Genomic DNA, 17814 nt, shown 5'->3' with positions numbered 1-17814 from the left:
CCTCTGCCTGTGTGTACCCATGTACATATGTGCATGTGGAAGCCAGAGGTCTTCAGGTACCATCCACATTTTTTTTTGAGACCGGGTTTGGAACTTGCCTTCTAGGTTAGACTGTCTAGCCGGAGAGCCTCAGGGACACACCTGTCTCCATCTTTTCCAGATTGTGACTATTAGCACGCACTATTACACCCGACTCTCTGTACACGGATGCTGGAGGATGAAACTCAGCCCCAGGCTTTCACGGGCAGCACTCTAGCCACCAAGCCATCTTCCCAGCATCCCTACCCATTTAAAAGTCTGTAACACACTACTACACGTTGTCTGACCACATCTTACAATGAAGGAACTTGTCCTTCAAGCAGACATTTTATCCCAGCCCAGGTCCCCTTCCTCAATGCACAGTCAGCTCCTCAGTGTGAGAAACCCTGCTCGGGGATTCACAGCACTGTGGGGCCAGTGAAGAAACACAACCGTAGAGTTTCCTTCTCAGAGCTCTGGGATCTCAGATATCCCTTCTGGGCAATCTAGGAAGCTAGTGGTTAGCACGGGGTCCCCTCCTTAGTGGTTGAGCAGATTTGCTGTCTGGGTGAAACCTACCATGGGATATCAAACTACAGACTGATATGGGGTCCATTTAAAAAGTTGAAAGACATCTTTTCTTTAAAAAATTTTCTGTATATATGAAGTGACACTTGTATATGCATTCTCACGCATGGTACAAATATGGAGGACACCTTTAGATGCCATCCTCACCTTCTACCTTGTTTGTGAAGGGTTTTTGTTTGTTGTTTATTTGAGACAGGGTCTTACTATGTAGCCCTGGCTGGCCTGGAACTCACTAAGTATACCAGTGTGGTCTTGAACTCACAAAGATCCATCTGCCTCTGCCTCCCAGTGCTGGTATTAGAGTATGTGTTTTAGAGTATGTCCCATTGAAATCGGCTCTTTTCTGTTGATTGATGCTAGTTAGCTGGTCTTTAAGTTTCTTGCAATGCATCCATCTTTGCCTTCTATCTCACTGATGTGCTAAAGCTGCAAACACATGCTACTGACTCTGGCTTTCCATGGGCTCTGAGATTCAAATTCAAGTCCTTACACTTGCAAGGTAAGGCTTTACCCCCTATGCTATCCCCTCAGCCCTCACTGACTTTTAAAATTGTTTGGCTTTAGGATGCTAAGAGTAGGACCCAGTGTCTTGTGCATTCTCAGCAAATGCTCCTGTGATCCCCACTCTGGCCTTTGCAGTTACTTATTCAAACATTAAAAGCAATTCTGCCAGAGGATTAACAGTAGGCGAAGGAGCTGAATTTAGAGCTGAGTGGACTCCCAAGGCAGTCAGTCACCCGGCTGTGCCCTCAGCTCCACAAAGGCAAGAAAACAAATAATAAAAGTTGCATAGACAGTAGGCCAAGAAATTGATCTATAACCAAATAATGCCAAGTGATATATCATAAACAAATGGGAGCATCATAGATTTACGCCCCCACCAAGAGCATCCGAGAGTCTCAGTTTCCCCTCATCCTTGTCAGCGTGGGGTTGGATCAAGTTTTCATGTCTGTCAGAATGAAAGGTGAAGACCAGAAACTCACCAGGAGTGAACACCCATCTAATTCACTAGCTCTCAACTTGGGTTCCCAAGTACACGACAACAGGGACAAAGGTGCATGTTGGTTAAGATAAACAAAGCAAAAAGTGGGGCTTGCAAGCTGGGCACAGTGGCTGAAGGGGCTTGCCTCTGAGCCTGATGACTTGAGTTTAATCTTTAGGACCCACAGTTGTCTTCTGGCTTCCACACGTGCATGCCTAAAACACACACACACACACACACACACACACACACACACACACACACACATACACACACACGTTGTTGTTGTTTTGTTTTTGTTGAGACAAGGTATTATTATGTAGCCTTGGCTGACCTGGATCTCTATGTAGACCAGGCCAGCCTCAAACTAATAGAGATCTACCGACTTCTGCCTCTGGAGTGCTGGGATTAAAGCCTCCACATCTGGCCAAATTTACTCTCACTTTATGTGTATGAGTGTTGTCTGTATGTGTACCTGGGGCGGCCAGAAAAGAATGTTTGATCCCACTAGAGCTGGAGTCACAGATGATGGTAGCCACCACGTGAGTGCTGGGACTCTGGTCCTCTTTAAGAGTAGCCTCCACAGGAGTGGATGTTCACAGTCAGCTATTGGATGTATCACAGGGCTCCCAATGGAGAAGCTAGAGAAAGTACCCAAGGAGCTAAAGGGATCTGCAACCCTATTGTTGGAACAACATGATGTACTAACCAGAACCCCGGAGCTCTTGTCTCTAGCTGCATATGTATCGAAAGATGGCCTAGTCGGCCATCAATGGAAAGAGAGGCCCATTGGACTTGCAAACTTTATATGCCCCAATATAGGGGAATGCCAGGGCCAAAAGAATGGGAATGGGTGGGTAGGGAAGTGGGGGGCGCTATGGGGGACTTTTGGGATAGCATTGGAAATGTAATTGAGGAAAATATGTAANAAAAATATTAAAAANNAAAAAAAAAAAAAAAAAAAAGAGTAGCCTCTCCATTGTCTATAGGGGTTTGGGGGTAGTAGACGGCCAGGCATGGTGAACACCTTAAATGCCAGCACTATAGAGGCAGAGGCAGGTAGATCTCTGTGAGATCTAAGACAGTCAGAATCACACAAGGAGACTATGTGAGTCGGAAGAAAAAAAAAGGAAGAGGAGGAGGAGAGGGAGGAAGAGGGGGAGGAGGGGGAGGAAGAGGAGGGGGAGGAGGACGCAGACAGAAAAACTCTAGAATGAGTCCTCAAGGCCAATGCTGACTGAATACATGAAGAAGAAACAGACGTCTGCAGAACCTACCCAGAGGACATGACCAGGTGCGCCCACAAATAGAAACGGAAGTAACAGTCACTATAAACAAAAAGCGTGCTTTGGCCAGAAGTGGAAAGCAAGCTTCAAAATAGCATTACAAGCATCCTTAACTGGCAAAGGGAATGTGCAAGAGCCAGGGTGGGGACCAGTGAGAGTCTGTGTCCCTTAAAAGTTCATGAATGAGTGTCCTGTTATTCAGTGGCTTAGAGAGTAAGGAGCTGGGAAATCATTCATAGCTTTGATCCTGTAATTATCCCGGGAGCACGCCCATAGGGTGTGGGGAGGCACTGTGAATGTGCACAGCAGGGTTCCTACTCAGAGTGACTGGCTAGGAGGCAGACATCCTCTGTAGAGCCACTGCGGAGAGGAAAGATGGTCGTGGGCGATCTTAGAGGGGTGTGCATGCATTGGTACCCATTGCTCCTCCCAGTGTCCCCAGTGCTAGCCTTCTGTTCTCAACCCAAATGGCATCTCCTCTGAGAAGCCTTCTCTGACCATGTAGGTCCTGGGGAATCTAACTCAGGTCAAGCGTGGCAGCAAGCACCTTTATCTACCAATCCATCTTGCTACTCCCTTTAGTTTTGTCTAGTGTGTGTGTGTGTGTGTTCGAGCGCACACGCGTGTGCTTTTGTGTCCATGTTAGTGTCTGTGTGGGCAGATGTCTGCATAGAGGCTGTAGGACAGACAGCCTGAGGTAGTAGCATCCTCGGGATACCACCCACATCCCTTTGTGTTGGGGTCTCTCACTGGCCTGGAGTTCACTGGTTAAGCTAGGTTGGCTGGCCAGTGAGTCTCCTGTCAGCACTGGGACTACAAATGTGCTCCACTCTGTCCTAGCACTTTGACTAGGTGTTTGTGCTTTTGAAGCAAGCACTTTCTTTACTGAGCCATCCCCTCAGCCCCAAATCTCCTTTTAATGTGTATTCTCGTGGGGCGAGAACTTTCACATGGATGGGAACCCTGCCTCTGTCTTGTGCTGAACCCAGTACTCATTCTCAAATCATTAGCCAGTGACCCCAGACGGACGTTCCGAATCCGAACATCTAAGGGCAGCGTGCTCCCAGTGCCAAGCCTTTGCACACCAGACAACACCAAGTGTGGAAAGAAGGCTAAAGTGCTTCAGAACTCCAGACTTGTCCTCTGACATCCACAACACTATTGTGGCATGTGGGACCGTCCCCGATACATCACACACAACAAAATAATAAATAAAAAAACTTTAAAAATCTGCATTATTTCCTGAACAAAATTGTGTTTAAAAATCTCTCCTTTCAACAACATCAATTAATTATTGTTATTATTAATACCATTTTTAGACAGAGTTTCACCATGTAACTCTTGTTATCCTGGAACTCAGAGACCCATGTCATGGGACTAAATACATGCACCACACACCTGCTCACACAAAAGTGGTTTTAAAGGAGGTTACCTTTAAGGCTCTGTGTCTGAGAGATAAATGAAGATTGGTTTTAGACTTTGGTCCCGTGCCTAAGATACCACCTGGTATATACGAAAATATCCCCAAATCTGGAAACACCTGGAGTCGGAAACAGTTCAGGTACAGAGGACTTTTGCTGTGCTACGTTTGTTTGTTTTTGAAACAGGGTCTCATGGCTGGTTGGGAGCTCCTTATGTAGTGCATGCTGCCCTCACCTCTGGAGTGCTGAGAGAAAGGTATGCGCCACCACGCCCTGCTACGCCAGTATTTGGGAATGGGGCACTCGGCTGTAGTGGACTTAGCCAAGATAACTGGGAGCCTGCTCTCTGACTGGAGCTGGATATAAATGAGTAGAGTTTGGATTTACACGTACAATAAAGAGATCTGTGGAAGCTGGAGAGATGGCTCAGTGGTTAAGAGCACTGGGATTTGATGCTCTCTTCTGCCTGGTGCCCGCTTCTGTCAAGCAGTCACACAGGCAAATGGAGTGCTCATATACATAAAATACGGAAACAAGTACACCTTTAAAAGAGATTCATGGGGCTCATTTAGTTGAGATACTACAATGGTATTAGGGACAGGATCCAGCCAGGTATGAAAAACGAAACACATCCAAAAATCCAAATAAACTGGAAAGGCCAAGGGAAGGTCGCTGTTCTCATCACGATGCAAGCCCCACTCTGACAGGGTGAGAAGCAGTTTAAGGCCCACACCCAGCCACCTGGCCCCTAGGACTCAGTCTCCCATTCTTGGGTGATGGGCAGTGACTGATGCAGAGAGAGGGACTTACCCACAGACGCGATGTCGGCCAGCTGGTCCTCGGCCTCCTCAGGGTTGAGCAGGTCCGTCTTACTTTTCTTCAGAGTAGCTCTCCGAAGAGCTCCAACAAGGGAAACATGGCGAGAGAAGACGGTGTTACCCTTTTATGCCAGGATGTCATGACCACTGTACACCTGTACTGCCATGCCACAGCATGCCACTCTCTACACACTACACTCTACACACGTACAAGCTACTGCTGGGGAAGGTGAGGCGGCTTTGCTTTAAGGAGTCCAGAAAAGACTAGTACTGTTCAGCTTGAGTCCACAGTCCAGGCTCAGAAACACTAGTTTCAATCTGTTCTGTTTTTATTATTTACTTTAGTTAATGATTATTATTTTATGTGTATGGGTGTTTTGCCTGTGTTGTCTATGCAGCACATGTGCAGTGCACACAGAGGCCAGAAGGAGGCGCCAGATTCCTTGGGATTGAAGTTATAAAAAGTTGTGATCCACCATGTGAGTGCTGGGAATTTAACTCAGGTGCTTGGAAGAGCAGCTAGTACTCTTAATTACGGAGCCATTTCTTCAGTCCTGTTTGTCTACTGCACCCACCACTGGGTACAGCTGGGATCTAGGAAGCAGCTGAGCTTTGGGAATGGTTGGAATGGACCATATTAGTCAAGGACAGTGTGTGTGCAGTGTGTGTGTGTGTGTGTGTGTGTGTTCTGGGAATGGAACTAGGATCGTTAAGCTTGGGCACAAATGCCTTCATCCACTGAGCCATTTCACCAGCCATATTATGTCCATTTTATAGAAGAGAAAAGCTTTGGCCACAGTGCACATGATTCAAGGAGAAAGAGGGAAGTCAGGAATGGACCCACTCACCTTAGGAAGTTCTGAAATCCCTTCCAGAAGCCAATGAATCAATTATTCAATTTTCCTTGCACAGTCCTGTCTCACATCTCTTCCTGCTCTGGCCTATCCTACCCTCTAGAACCAGTTACAAGTGCCCAGCTCCAGCCAACCCCACTCCCCTGGGATTCCCCTTCATGCTGGGCTCAGAACAGTTACCATCAAAAGGGTGCCTCTGCTCCACGTCTGTCTCGTCCTCCGCAAGAATCACCTCTTCTGAGGAGAAGAGCAGAGTTAAAGTCCTGCCTGAAGGACTTTCCAGGGGCTACAGGGGTGCACCACAGGTCCCTTGCTCTATTTTAGACTTGCTGCTAATCTCTGGGGCTAGCAACTTGGAGCCTCTTTCTTTTCCCACCATCAACTTCCCTTGCAGGTGTGACTCTGGGCTGTCCGTGGCTTGGGATGTCCACCCCTGGAACTCAGGATGAAAGGACCTCACCTGCTTTTGAGATCCACTCCATGTATCCATTGAGCTCACGTTCAATCTGTTGTTGTCTTCTGAGCTTCAGAAAAGCTCTCCGGTTCTCCACCCGTTCCCTTTCTTTGGCAAACTCCCTGCAGAATCACAGAGAAGCCAGGAGTTGATGGTGATGGGGCTCAGCCAGTAAATACATGTCCACCCAGTAACTACATGTCTATCAAGCATAGAGCCCTGAGTTATTCTCCAGCATAGCACAACCCGCACATGGTGGTGCAAGCCTGTTATCCCAGCCCTCAGAAGATAGAGGCAGGAGAATCACAAGCCCAAGGCCATGCCTGGCTAGATTTAGACCATCTTGGGCTACATGAGACTCTGTCTTAAAAACAAACTGAAAAAAAAAAGTGAGCAAAACAACAACAAAAAACTCATCCTACTGATTTTCCCCCAACAAAACCACACCAAAATCAGATTCTGTGGTTAGGAAAATTTCTAGAGGCCATGTGTGTTTGGGGGTTCAGTGAAAGGCAGTGGTTCTCGACCCAGAAGGGAGTCTCTCAGGAGGGAGTCCTAATGGTAAAGGCTGGGTATTTCCGGCAGTGCACACACTTCTCAGTGTCTCTACTGGATCAGAAAGGCAAAAGCCAGCACTCAAGGGCTTGAAGCTGAGCCAGTGATGGTTGCCACATGTTTGACTGACACCCTCAGAACACCTGGCTACTACCACTTCCACTTTCTGTCCATGCAGCAATTCTCTTTTCTTATAGGCTCTGCTTTTTCCTGCTTGGATCATGGGGATGCCACCTTATGAGTATCAGGCAGTCATCTTGAGACACGAACTATCTGCCAGCAGATTCCTTGGAGAAGGATGGCAGAGTGGAAATCTGAAAGTACCTGGGGTTACTGCTAGAAGCCCCAAGCTACATTATGTGCCCCAGACTTCTTTGGTGAGAAATATGAAGTCCATTTATAATTAACTTTTAAAAAAATTAATTTTGGGGATTTGGGGATCATTTGTGTTAGGAAAATGCATTTAAAATGCTTATTATAATTGTGAGTGTGTGTGTGTGTGTGTGTGTGTGTGTGTGTATGCTATGTTTGTTCAGGTGCTCTTGGAGTCTAGAAGAGGATGCCAAATTCCCTACAGGTGGAGCTACAGGTGGTTTATAAGCGGCCCAATGTTTGGCAACAAACTTGGGTTCTCTGCAATAGCACTCATCGCTCTTCGTTCTCTTGGATATATTATATGTGTACAAGTGTTTTGCCTGCATGTATGTATGTATGTGCCTTGTGCTGGAGGTCAGAATAGGGCACCAGACCCCTTGGAACTGGTTCTGGATGGTTGTAAACTATCATATGGGTGCTGGGAACCAAACCCATGTCCTCTGCAAGAACAGCAAGTGCTCTTAACTGCTGAATTATCTATCGGCCCCCTCTCTTTTACTGAGACAGGGTTTTACTATGTAGAGTGGTCTGGAAGTGAATGGAAGTTCCAGAGATCTACTTGCCTTTGCTTCCAGAGTTCTGGGGTCAGAGATGTTCATCAGCAGATCAGCCTAGCAGTAAGCATGCTTAACTGCAGAGCAGTCTCTCCAGCTCCAAGGAAAATGCAGTTTTGATTTTGGTGTGTGTGTGTGTGTGTGCATGCATGTGTGTATGTATGTATGTATTTGTTGGTGGTGTTTTGTTCTTATGAGATAGGGTCTCACCCTGTAACCCAGCTTGGCCTGGAACTGATTATGAAGTAGACTTATAGAAATCCTCCTGCCTCAACTTCCTGAGTACTGGCATTATATGTGTGCATCACTATCCACAGTATCATACTTTGTTATTTATTTATTTAATTTAATTAAAATATTTATTTATCTGCATTTTACATATATGGGTGTTTTGCTTACATGTATGTCTGTGCACCATGTGTGTGTCTGGTGTCTGGAGATCAGAAGAGGTTGTTGGAGTCCCTGGAACTAGAGTTACAGATAGTTATTGGCTGCCATGAGGATTAACCTTGGTTCCCTGGAAGAGCAGCCAGTGCTCTTAACTGCTGAGCCGTTTCTTTAGCCCCATATTTTATTTTTTGAGACAGGGTTTTGCTCTGAAGCCCAGGACAAGTTGGAGCTCAGGATTCTCCTGGCTTAGCCTCCTATGCAGGACCAGAGACCGGTGCCACCACACATGTCTTGTGTGCTGTGCTTATTTGAAAGACAGGAAAGGAGGAACCCAACGTATTGCTATTTCTAAATTATTCTTTCTTATATTTATTTACTTTTATTTTATATGTATAGATGTTCTGCCTGCATGTATGTCTGCATACCATGGGTATGTTGTGCCCAAAGAAACCAGAAGAAAGTATTAAATTCCCACATCCAGAGTTTCAGACAGTTGTCAGGCAGCCATGTCGGTGCTGTGAATTGACCTGGGTCCTTTGGATGAACAGCCAGCGTTCTTAAACACTGAGCCGTCTCTCCAGTCTCCCAAAGTGTTCAGTTTATTATAGATGTTAAAAAATGGACAAGAAAACCCACAAGGGCTTCTTCATTGGCTGCCTCAGGCAGTTTACAGTTTATGCAGCTGCTAATGAGAATCTTGCTGACTGAAACCAGGAAGGAAGTTTATTCATTAGCAAGAGTGGGATGGAGAGTAGAGTAGCAGACTTACCCAGACAGCACACCCAGAACAAGGTTCAGCATAAAAAAGGAGCCGATGATGATGAGGGGGATGAAGTACAACCAGTTCCAAGTGTTCCCTGAGGCATCGTTGCTCTGCATAGCACAAAGAGGGAAACCATATGAGACTGGAGTGGGGCCCAGGTGGGACTGACAAGGAGCAGTAGGGTTAGCTTCATGCCCTCTATGATTCTGTGTCAAATGTTCTAGACTTGCAGAATCCTGGCACTCTGGAAGTCAAGCGAGGGGCATGGAAGGTAAGGCTTAGATGTTTGGGGGCTATCACCAAGATACCACCAGAGGACAAAGCTGTCTCATGTCACACACAGTTCTTAAGGCATCTGGGAGCCAAGGCAATGCCTAAGATGATTTTGGACCTGAGTCTGAAATGAGAAGGATACACACACACACACACACACACACACACACACACACACCACAGAAATGGAGAAAGGAATGAATCCCCAGTTCCCACATTTGTTTCTACGTAGTCATCATTTCCCCTTAGAGGATGGCCTCAGACTCTCATGGTCTGGCCACAACACAAAACCATCCCTAGGAAGTGCCCAGCTAATTCTGCAGGGAGAAGTAGTCCACAAATAGAATACTCTTAAAATGGAGAACAGAAAACTGAAAGAGGATAATGAAAGATGGAGACAAATATTGAAGTAGGAATGGAAGGAGGGAGATGAAAGGGAGAGGGAAGAGTTGGCTGTAGAGGTGATTGGTAAGAGCATTAAGAGAGTATTTACTATGTGCCTGTCCTTCTAAATGCATTCACCTACATTTAATTCACTATTTCTGTTTCTTGAGGCCCTGCATAATCACCATTGCATTTTTAAAGCTAGAATGGAGGCTGAGAATGACAAACAACCTGCCCAGAGTCACGGAGAGCCAGATGTGCATTTTGAATGTCCAAATCTGTGGGCCTGACCTGTGTGCTGGAGAAGATTCTCCTACAGTCTAGGAAAGGTAGATCCTCCCAGTGGTTGATCACCTGGGGCACTTGGAAAATGCAGGGTTCTTAAGTGTGGCTTTAAAAGCTCACCTTTAGAAGTAAACATAAATACTATAGGAAGAAAGCTAAAATGCGAAAGATTGACATCACCAGTCTCTAGTGAAGCTGTGGAACCACTGGGACTTTCAGGTCATGCTGACACAAAGACACTACAGCATATTAGGGTCCTGCAGCTGCTGTAACAAAAGTCACAAATTGGATAGCTTAAAACAATGAAAATCTATCTTACAGTTCTGTAGGGTGAAACTTTAAGGTCAATTTGTGGACATGGTTGGTTCTTCTGAAGATTGGAGGAAAATGTGTTTCCTGTCTCTCTCCAGGCATCTGGTGTATTTACAACCATACTGTGTCACATCACCTCCAACTCTGCCTTCATCTTAACATGGTCTGCTTCCTATGTGCATTTGTGGCTGTATTTATCCTTTCAATAAAAACATCAGTTGTAGCTGGGCTTTGTTACTTTGTGTGTTCTTCTTTTGTCCACCCTTTATTCCCCCTGGTTTTACCCCTATCACTAGATAGGAGATAAAGAAGTATAGAGGGGAGGAATAGAGATAGAGATCTTTGAATCTACTTTATTTTTCCTATTTCTTCTTTGAGCACAATGACTAGTAAACTGCAACCTACCCCCTGAATAACCAACAACCACCCACTCTACCTTTTGGGCCCTAGCATTTATATACCTTCTCAAAATTTCCCAGAATTCCAAACATGATGCAATTGTAGAAACTATCTTCCACTGACAAAACCATGCCTCGGCTGGAACATGAGGTAAATCATAGTTAGCTGTTGCAGACAGTCCAAAGCAGCCCCATATTAAAACAAAAGCGCATTCTTATAATATTTCTGTGTTTTTAAAAGAAACCCAAATTCCAGAATTGTCACTACAATTGGTCATATTGGTTTAGGGTCATCTACCTATTGATTCCAGTGTAATGAATTACACGCATAATGACTATTTCCAAATCAAGCCACATTTGAGTCACTGGTGGTGGTAAGATTTTTCACTACGATTTGTTGCTATTTGTTTGCTTTGTGTTGTTGGGGCTGAATCATAGTGCCTTGTGCACATGACACAAGTACTGTAGAACGGAGCTGCATACCCATATTTTCTCTTGGGTATGGTATCAGAATGTCGCTCAGGCTGCCTTCAAATCCCTTATTCCCCTTCCTGGGATGAGGGCCAGACACCACCATACCAAGATAATGCAAGCTTTGAGAGGATAGAGCACAGCTTCTCTGAGAATTAATTCAATAATTTCTACTGAAACTAATTTGTCCATTGCCAAGCCTTAGCCACACCACTCCCAGATGTTACCTGATGGAAATATTAACCCATGTTCATTCTAGGTATGCACAGGAATGTTCACAGTGAACACGTGAAGAATGCTCAAAGTTGGGAACAAGCTTGAGTGCTATCATCAGGAGGCAGTATACAGGAGTGGAATTTAATCTGATGGTGGGCTGTCACAGGAACCTGTACCACAATAATGCCAAGTGAAAAAAATCTCTACACACAGACAGCATGCATATGTGACTCCAAACCAGACATGGTATATACATGTTGTATAGTAATTTCCTCTGAGATAAAACTAGGCACTTTAGTTTTTTAGTAAGACACAGAACATTCTAAGGGGAGGTGAACGATCACATCTTGCAGGGAACCACCTTAAATTCAGGAAGTAAACAACTCAAAAGCTTTAGGAAGTCCCTGAAACTGACCAGATTCTTTAGGCTCCTCCCTCCCAAGTGACTATAAGTAAGGGCTGCTGAGAGACTTTCAGACAAGCTGAGCTGTTTAGAAGCAGATCTGCCTGGAAGAAGCCGAGTCCAGTCAAGTAACTTGGGAAAGACTCATACCACTGAGCCACTGAGAGATGGCTGCTGACCTCGCTGCAGGTGTAGTCTACTCCAGGTCTTCAAGGTTCAGCTTTTGTGAGTTTTCTCCATTGTGGAATGGGCTTTGGTGATGTAGCTGTCTTTGAGCCATTTTTGCTCTTTAGCTAACCCAGGTAAAACTTATTGCTTCACCAAATTGGACTTTGGTGGTATCCATACTTTGGTTCCCTATCTGAAGTGGGTAGATGTTTGTTTACAGCTCTCCATGAAGAGTGTCACACGACAGTATAATTCACCCTGTATCCAGACACAGCATGAAAAGGTTAACTATTGTGTCAAGATACTTGTGACCCCAGCTACATGGGAAGCTGAGGCAGGATGACTTGAGCCTAGGATTGCAAGATTAACCCAGGGAGAACAGACTGTCTCAAAATCTAACCAAGTGCCTTTAATCCCAGCCCTGTCTACATACTGAACTCCAGGCAAGACAGATCACACAGTGAGATCCTGTCTCAAAAAATAAAAAAGTTAAGACAGGGCTTGGGAGTGTGGCTCAGCAGTAGACTAGCATGCATAAGATGCTGGGTTCCATCTTCTGTAATATGAGGAAACATAATTAGATAACTACATTTACTGTTAAGGTGTGTACTCAAATAATTAAAACAAAAATCCACTTTTAATCATGGGTACAGACAGGGTTCTGGAGAAGATGGCTGACCGAGAAAGCCCAGCTCACACCTTTGCTCTGCCCACACATCCCAGGGCTTCAGAAAGATTCTGAAGAAAGAATGAAGTCGCTGAGATGCGCTGGACAGAAGGCAGCACAGCTCTGTGGAGCCGAGAGCTTCTTGTTCGAGTTTCTCAGGCTAAATTTAGCCTGGGAGCCAGAGCCAGAAGCAGGCGGCTAGAAGAAGGGCTTTGGGCTGTCACGTGGGGTGGCTCATATGGGGACGAAGTGGGGTGGTGGAGGAGTGGTAAGAGACCCCTTCACGACAAGGTAACTCATCTCCTCAGTTGCACTTGTCTACACTGAACTCTGTGGCAGGGCTTTGGGACAGTCATGTGTGAAATTTGGACTTATTGAAACTGACTAAGATCCTCTTGTGAATTCCAGGACAGTGTATATTCATTCATTTGTCCTCTCAGGTGGGAAACTGAGACCCAGAGAGGCAGACTCACATGCTCACTGCCCTTTGCCCCATGGAGTCTCCTGTGAAGGTGTCTAAGCCAGAACTCCCAGATCCTATGAGTGACACCTGGAGTCTCTGCACATGTTACCATGTCTAGAAGCAGTCATCAGGGCAGGCCCTAACCCTGTGACCAGTGTCCTCTTATAAAGGGGGCAGTCAGGACACAGAGACAGACACACATGGAAGGACTAAGCAAGGGGGAGGTGAAGACAGGGATGGAAGGCTGTTAGCTGGCGAGGAGACCGGAAGGGATCCCATTCAGGTGTGGGTGTCTGAGCGATCGCACAACCCTGCTGACATCTTTGCCATGGTCCTTTGGCCTCCAGAGCTAGGACAGAACAGATTTCTGTTGTTTTAAGTCACTCATCTTTTTGGAAGAGGGAACAGGGAAAGGACAGGTCCTTTAGAGACACAGCCCTGTGCCCTGCTTCCCCACCTAAGCTCTGACTTGCATTGTCTACCCAGGTGTAAGTTCACCTACAGACGAACCCCTTGAGGCGGCCTGCACCTCAGTTTCTCAGCTAGGACCACATCTTCAACCCAGCGTCTGTTTTGGGCAACATGTGACACGCAAGCAACTGCTGGGGTAAAAACCCAACAGAAGCAGCTCAAGGGGCACGTGTGTCTGAGCTCAAAGGTCAGCAGTACAGTCCCTCATGGTGTGGGTGTCACGGCAGCAGGGGCTTGAAGCAGCTGCCACACTGCAGCCAGGAAGCAGAGAGACATGTGTGCCTTTGTTTCTCCTTCCTCTGGAATGGTTTGTTCCCCTCAGTATCCACTGAAGGTCTTTCTTCCTCAGGGAACCTAACCTAGTCCTTTCCAAGAGTGGCTAGAGGTATGTCCCCTGGGTGATGTCCTGTCACACTGACAATGCTCACCATCATATCTTGTCTTTGCTCCCGTAGTAACCCTCTGTCATTCACGTTTCTGTATCTCCACACTTATGAGTAACCCCAGTAAGTTTGTTGGTTTGCTAGACGGGACTCTGGTGGGATCTCTCCTTTGGCTTGTCATGGGTTCCCTGTCTAGAGTGACCAGCCATCTGTTGATTTTCCCCAGGAAGTGTTAACTGTTCCACATCACACAGATGGGCAGCCAAACGGGCTCACCTGCCATTCTGCTTTCAAATTGCTTTGAACCCACTTCACTTCTGGCTGCACTGAGCACCGTGTCTCATGTTGATAACAAGAACCTGAGGAGTCTGACTCATCGTCAGCAGTGCTGAGTCCTAGTGTGGCGCCCGGAGCTTAGTGAGCTCTCACAAACACTCTTCAGGCAAATTAATGCTTGAATCCCAGAGAAATCTTTAGGTATTTTTCTTTTCTTTTCTTTTTTTTTTTTTTTTTGAGCCTGGCTCATTCAGAAAAAAAAATCAACCAAAGAACCAACCAAAACACCCCCCTTTCAAAATAGAGAAAATGTTTAAAAAAAAAAAACCCAAAAACCTAATTGCCCCAAACCGCTCAATTTAAGAAAACAATCAACTCCACAGATTCTGAGATGAAGATGAAGTAGATTTGACCATGAAAAAGTCAAGGTTTGGTACTGACTTTGAAGGAGGCCAAAGGCCACAGTTAATGCTTATTGGTTCCTTTTTTGGGGGGCATTCTTTCCCACCCCCTCTCAGTACTGTGTCAGCTTGGTCAATTAGTTCTTGAGTCTGTGGTCCTGTAAGGCCTGTTACTGCCTTGGCTTCCTTGGCCCCTCTCTTTCACTGGGTCCCTCCACCTTCTCTGCAGCTTCAGTGTTCGTCACAACGTCCAGGACACTCCTGCCTCGGGGCTTCTGTCCTAGGCTTTCCACCTTCCTGGTTTGTCCTTTAAGGAAGACCCATGGGCTCCCCTCTCCTGCTAGGTCTTTGCAGGAGGATTTCCACCTATCCTTGGATAGTCTGTGACCTTTAATGGCTTCATTTCCCTCAGCTCATATGACTCTTTCATACCATCTTAAATGCAAATGCACCATGTCTATATGCTTTCTCTGATATGTGTGTATGCATGTTCATGTGTGTGGCTGGGTGAGGGGAGCAATGGGTACCATCCATCCCGACAACTGACCGCCTCCTTTGAGACAGGTTCTCTTACTGGTTTGGGGCTTGCCCAAGTAGGTGAGGCTAGCCCCATAGATTCTCACCTCTGCCTTCACAGTTTTGGGGTTACAGGCATGAGGAAGCTTCCCTAGGGATCAGATTCAGGTCCTCCTGCTAGCGAGGCAAGTGCCTTATTGATTGAACTTTGGTAAAGTGAAACTGGACTGATGTGTAGCCCGGCTCTGTCTGTGTGACCCACACTGAGCATAAAATAGTTTTTGCCCACTGTCTTTGATTTAACACTTATCAGTTTTACCCACTAGCATGCCAACTCCTCAGTGTCCTGAAATGTCACCACACAGGAGGTGTTGCTAATATACACACATAAGTAGGCATTCATAAGATGCTGCACACAGTAGGCACTCAATGAATACTTGTTGGGTGAATGAATGAGTCACCCAGAGCCACTTGATTTGAAATGGAATGAGCATCTGTGAATGAGAAAAGGCTTAGGCCACAGATCATCCCTGCTGCTTGTGATCATTAGGTGTGAGTATATTAGCAGAAAGTAAGCAGTTTTGCTGTTTCTTTGGACAACCAAAGGAAAAAGATGCAGTAAAAGAGGCTCATGGGGACAAACACAGAGAGGAGGAAGGAAAGAAAACAGGGGGGAAGAGGAGGAGGCTGAGGAAGAGAAGGGCAAGGAGGAGAGGAGAGGTAGGAAAGACAGAGAATACATATGCAAGTTAATATATAAAAGAAACAGATATGGGGAATAACTCAGAGAGGACTGGCTGCAAGAATATTGCCCAGTGTTGGATTAAAATCAACCCTGTTCTGTGGCAACTGTCTGGGAGACTCGGTAGACTGACCTCCCTCTCTTAAGTCTGTTTCTCATCTAGAAGCTGGTTTCAAAACCACAAAAACCACACCTTAACAAGGCTGTTGTTTTTTTATTTTGTTTTTGTTGTTTTGTTTTCTAGGACAGGGTCTTGCTTCAGCTGGCTTGTTTGCAGCTTACTGTGTAGAACAGACTAGTCCCAAATTCAGAGATGTACCCACCTCTGTTTCCTGAGTACTAGGATTATAGACATGACATGATCAGCACAAGGCTGGGGTTGTTTGTTTGTTTGTTTGTTTTAAAAGATTTTTATTATTTTAAGTAAGTGTGTGTGTGTGTGTGTGTGTGTGTGTAATATGTACACATGAATGCAAGTGCCCACAGAGGTCAGAGGTCAGAAGTGTGAGAGATATATAGGCAATTGTAAGTCACCTGGTATGGGTGACGGGGAATTGAACCCAGGTTCTCAGAAAGAGAAGTATGTGCTCTTAACCATTAAGTTATCTCTCCAGCCCCAAGAGCAAGGCTGTTTTTGAGTCACTAACACTGGGCAACAAGGAAGTATTGGGTTGAGCCACTCAATGGAGGTTGAGAATTTTAGTTACTTGCTAAACTATCACTTTCCAACTGAAGTATCTGCAGGTGCCACTGTGAAAGCCAGTAAGTCTCAGAGAGCTACACAAAGTCTTTGAAACTTGGTAATGCCATGAAATCAAAAGACTTACATGACCCACTGCCACATGACTTGCTGCAACAGCTGGCTGTTGATGCTCCATAATTGTTTTAGAAAAAAGCTATCTATCTATCTATCTATCTATCTATCTATCTATCTATCTATCTTATCTTATCTAATCTTTTTTTTGTTTTGTTTTGTTTTTATCTTATGTGTTCCCTTGGAGACCAGATTAGAGGGCATCAGATCCCTTGCAGCTATAGGCAGTTGTGAGCTACCTAGTGTGGGTGGTGGAAACCCAGGTCCTCTGCAAAAGCAGTGTGGACTTTTTACGTGTGGGCCATCTCTCTAGCCCTCTTTTGTTTTGTTTTGAGATAGTGTCTTACTGAGTGGTTCAACCCAATCTCAAGCTATCAACCCTCCTATCTCAGGTTCCCCAGTGCCTGAATGACAGGCACTCTGAGCAACCACACTCAACTCACAAATCTGCTTTAAAAGTATGAGAATTGCAATATAATTTGGCTCTGTCCTTCATTTTGCTGTGTTTATATGTGCATACATGACTGTATATGTGTGTGTATGCATGGATTTGTATGTGTGTATGTGCATGTGTATATATGTATAAACACATGCACTTATTAGATGTGTATGCATATATGTATGCACTTGCATGTGTACTTGTGTGTGTGTGTCTGTGTATTCATGTGTATGTATGTATATGCATATATATGTATGCATGCATGTATGTATGTATGTGTGTGCAGGTGTAGGATGCAGAACAACTTTGGGTATTGCTCTACAGGTGCTGTTCACCTTTTTATTTTTAAGGCAGAGTCTCTCACTGGCCTGGAGCTTGATGATTAGATTAGGCTGGCCAGTCAGTAAATACAAGGGGTCCTCCTGCCTCCACCTTCCCAGCACTGGCATTACAAGAGCAAGCTACTATGCCCAGTATTTTTGCATGGATTCTGTGGGTCAAACACAAGTTCTCATACTTGTGTGGCAATATTTTCCCATCTGAGCCATCTCCTCAACTCCTCAGCCTAATTTCACTTTTGACCCTGTAATCCCTCTTTAGGGACTCCAGACTCCATCTGCATTTACAAAAGCATGGAAAACCCACAGTGTGACAGGGCTCATGGTTGCAGAGTA

General features: G+C 45.5%; 1 protein-coding gene across 6 annotated transcripts in view; it reads right to left on the bottom strand.

Annotated features, from left to right (window-relative positions):
- Cacna1a (calcium voltage-gated channel subunit alpha1 A) overlaps window positions 1–17814 on the bottom strand; it is a 293753-nt gene that overhangs the window by 94276 nt on the left and 181663 nt on the right. For 2 of the 6 annotated variants that reach the window (XM_029480502.1, XM_029480507.1), the window contains exons 9-12: window positions 9065–9168; window positions 6428–6543; window positions 6148–6204; window positions 5106–5201 (exon numbers count right to left, since the gene is read on the bottom strand). In XM_029480502.1, coding sequence (XP_029336362.1) covers window positions 5106–5201; window positions 6148–6204; window positions 6428–6543; window positions 9065–9168 — 373 coding nt within the window. The remainder of the gene's footprint in view (window positions 1–5105; window positions 5202–6147; window positions 6205–6427; window positions 6544–9064; window positions 9169–17814) is intronic. The other 4 variants (XM_029480505.1, XM_029480504.1, XM_029480506.1 and 1 more) reach the window with 4 other exon arrangements.

The sequence above is a fragment of the Mus caroli genome, chromosome 8, assembly GCF_900094665.2.
Source record: "Mus caroli chromosome 8, CAROLI_EIJ_v1.1, whole genome shotgun sequence".
In the NCBI taxonomy this organism is placed as follows: domain Eukaryota; kingdom Metazoa; phylum Chordata; class Mammalia; order Rodentia; family Muridae; genus Mus; species Mus caroli.
Note: the sequence above shows the minus strand (reverse complement) of the source record. Positions and strands in the feature narration are given on the sequence as shown.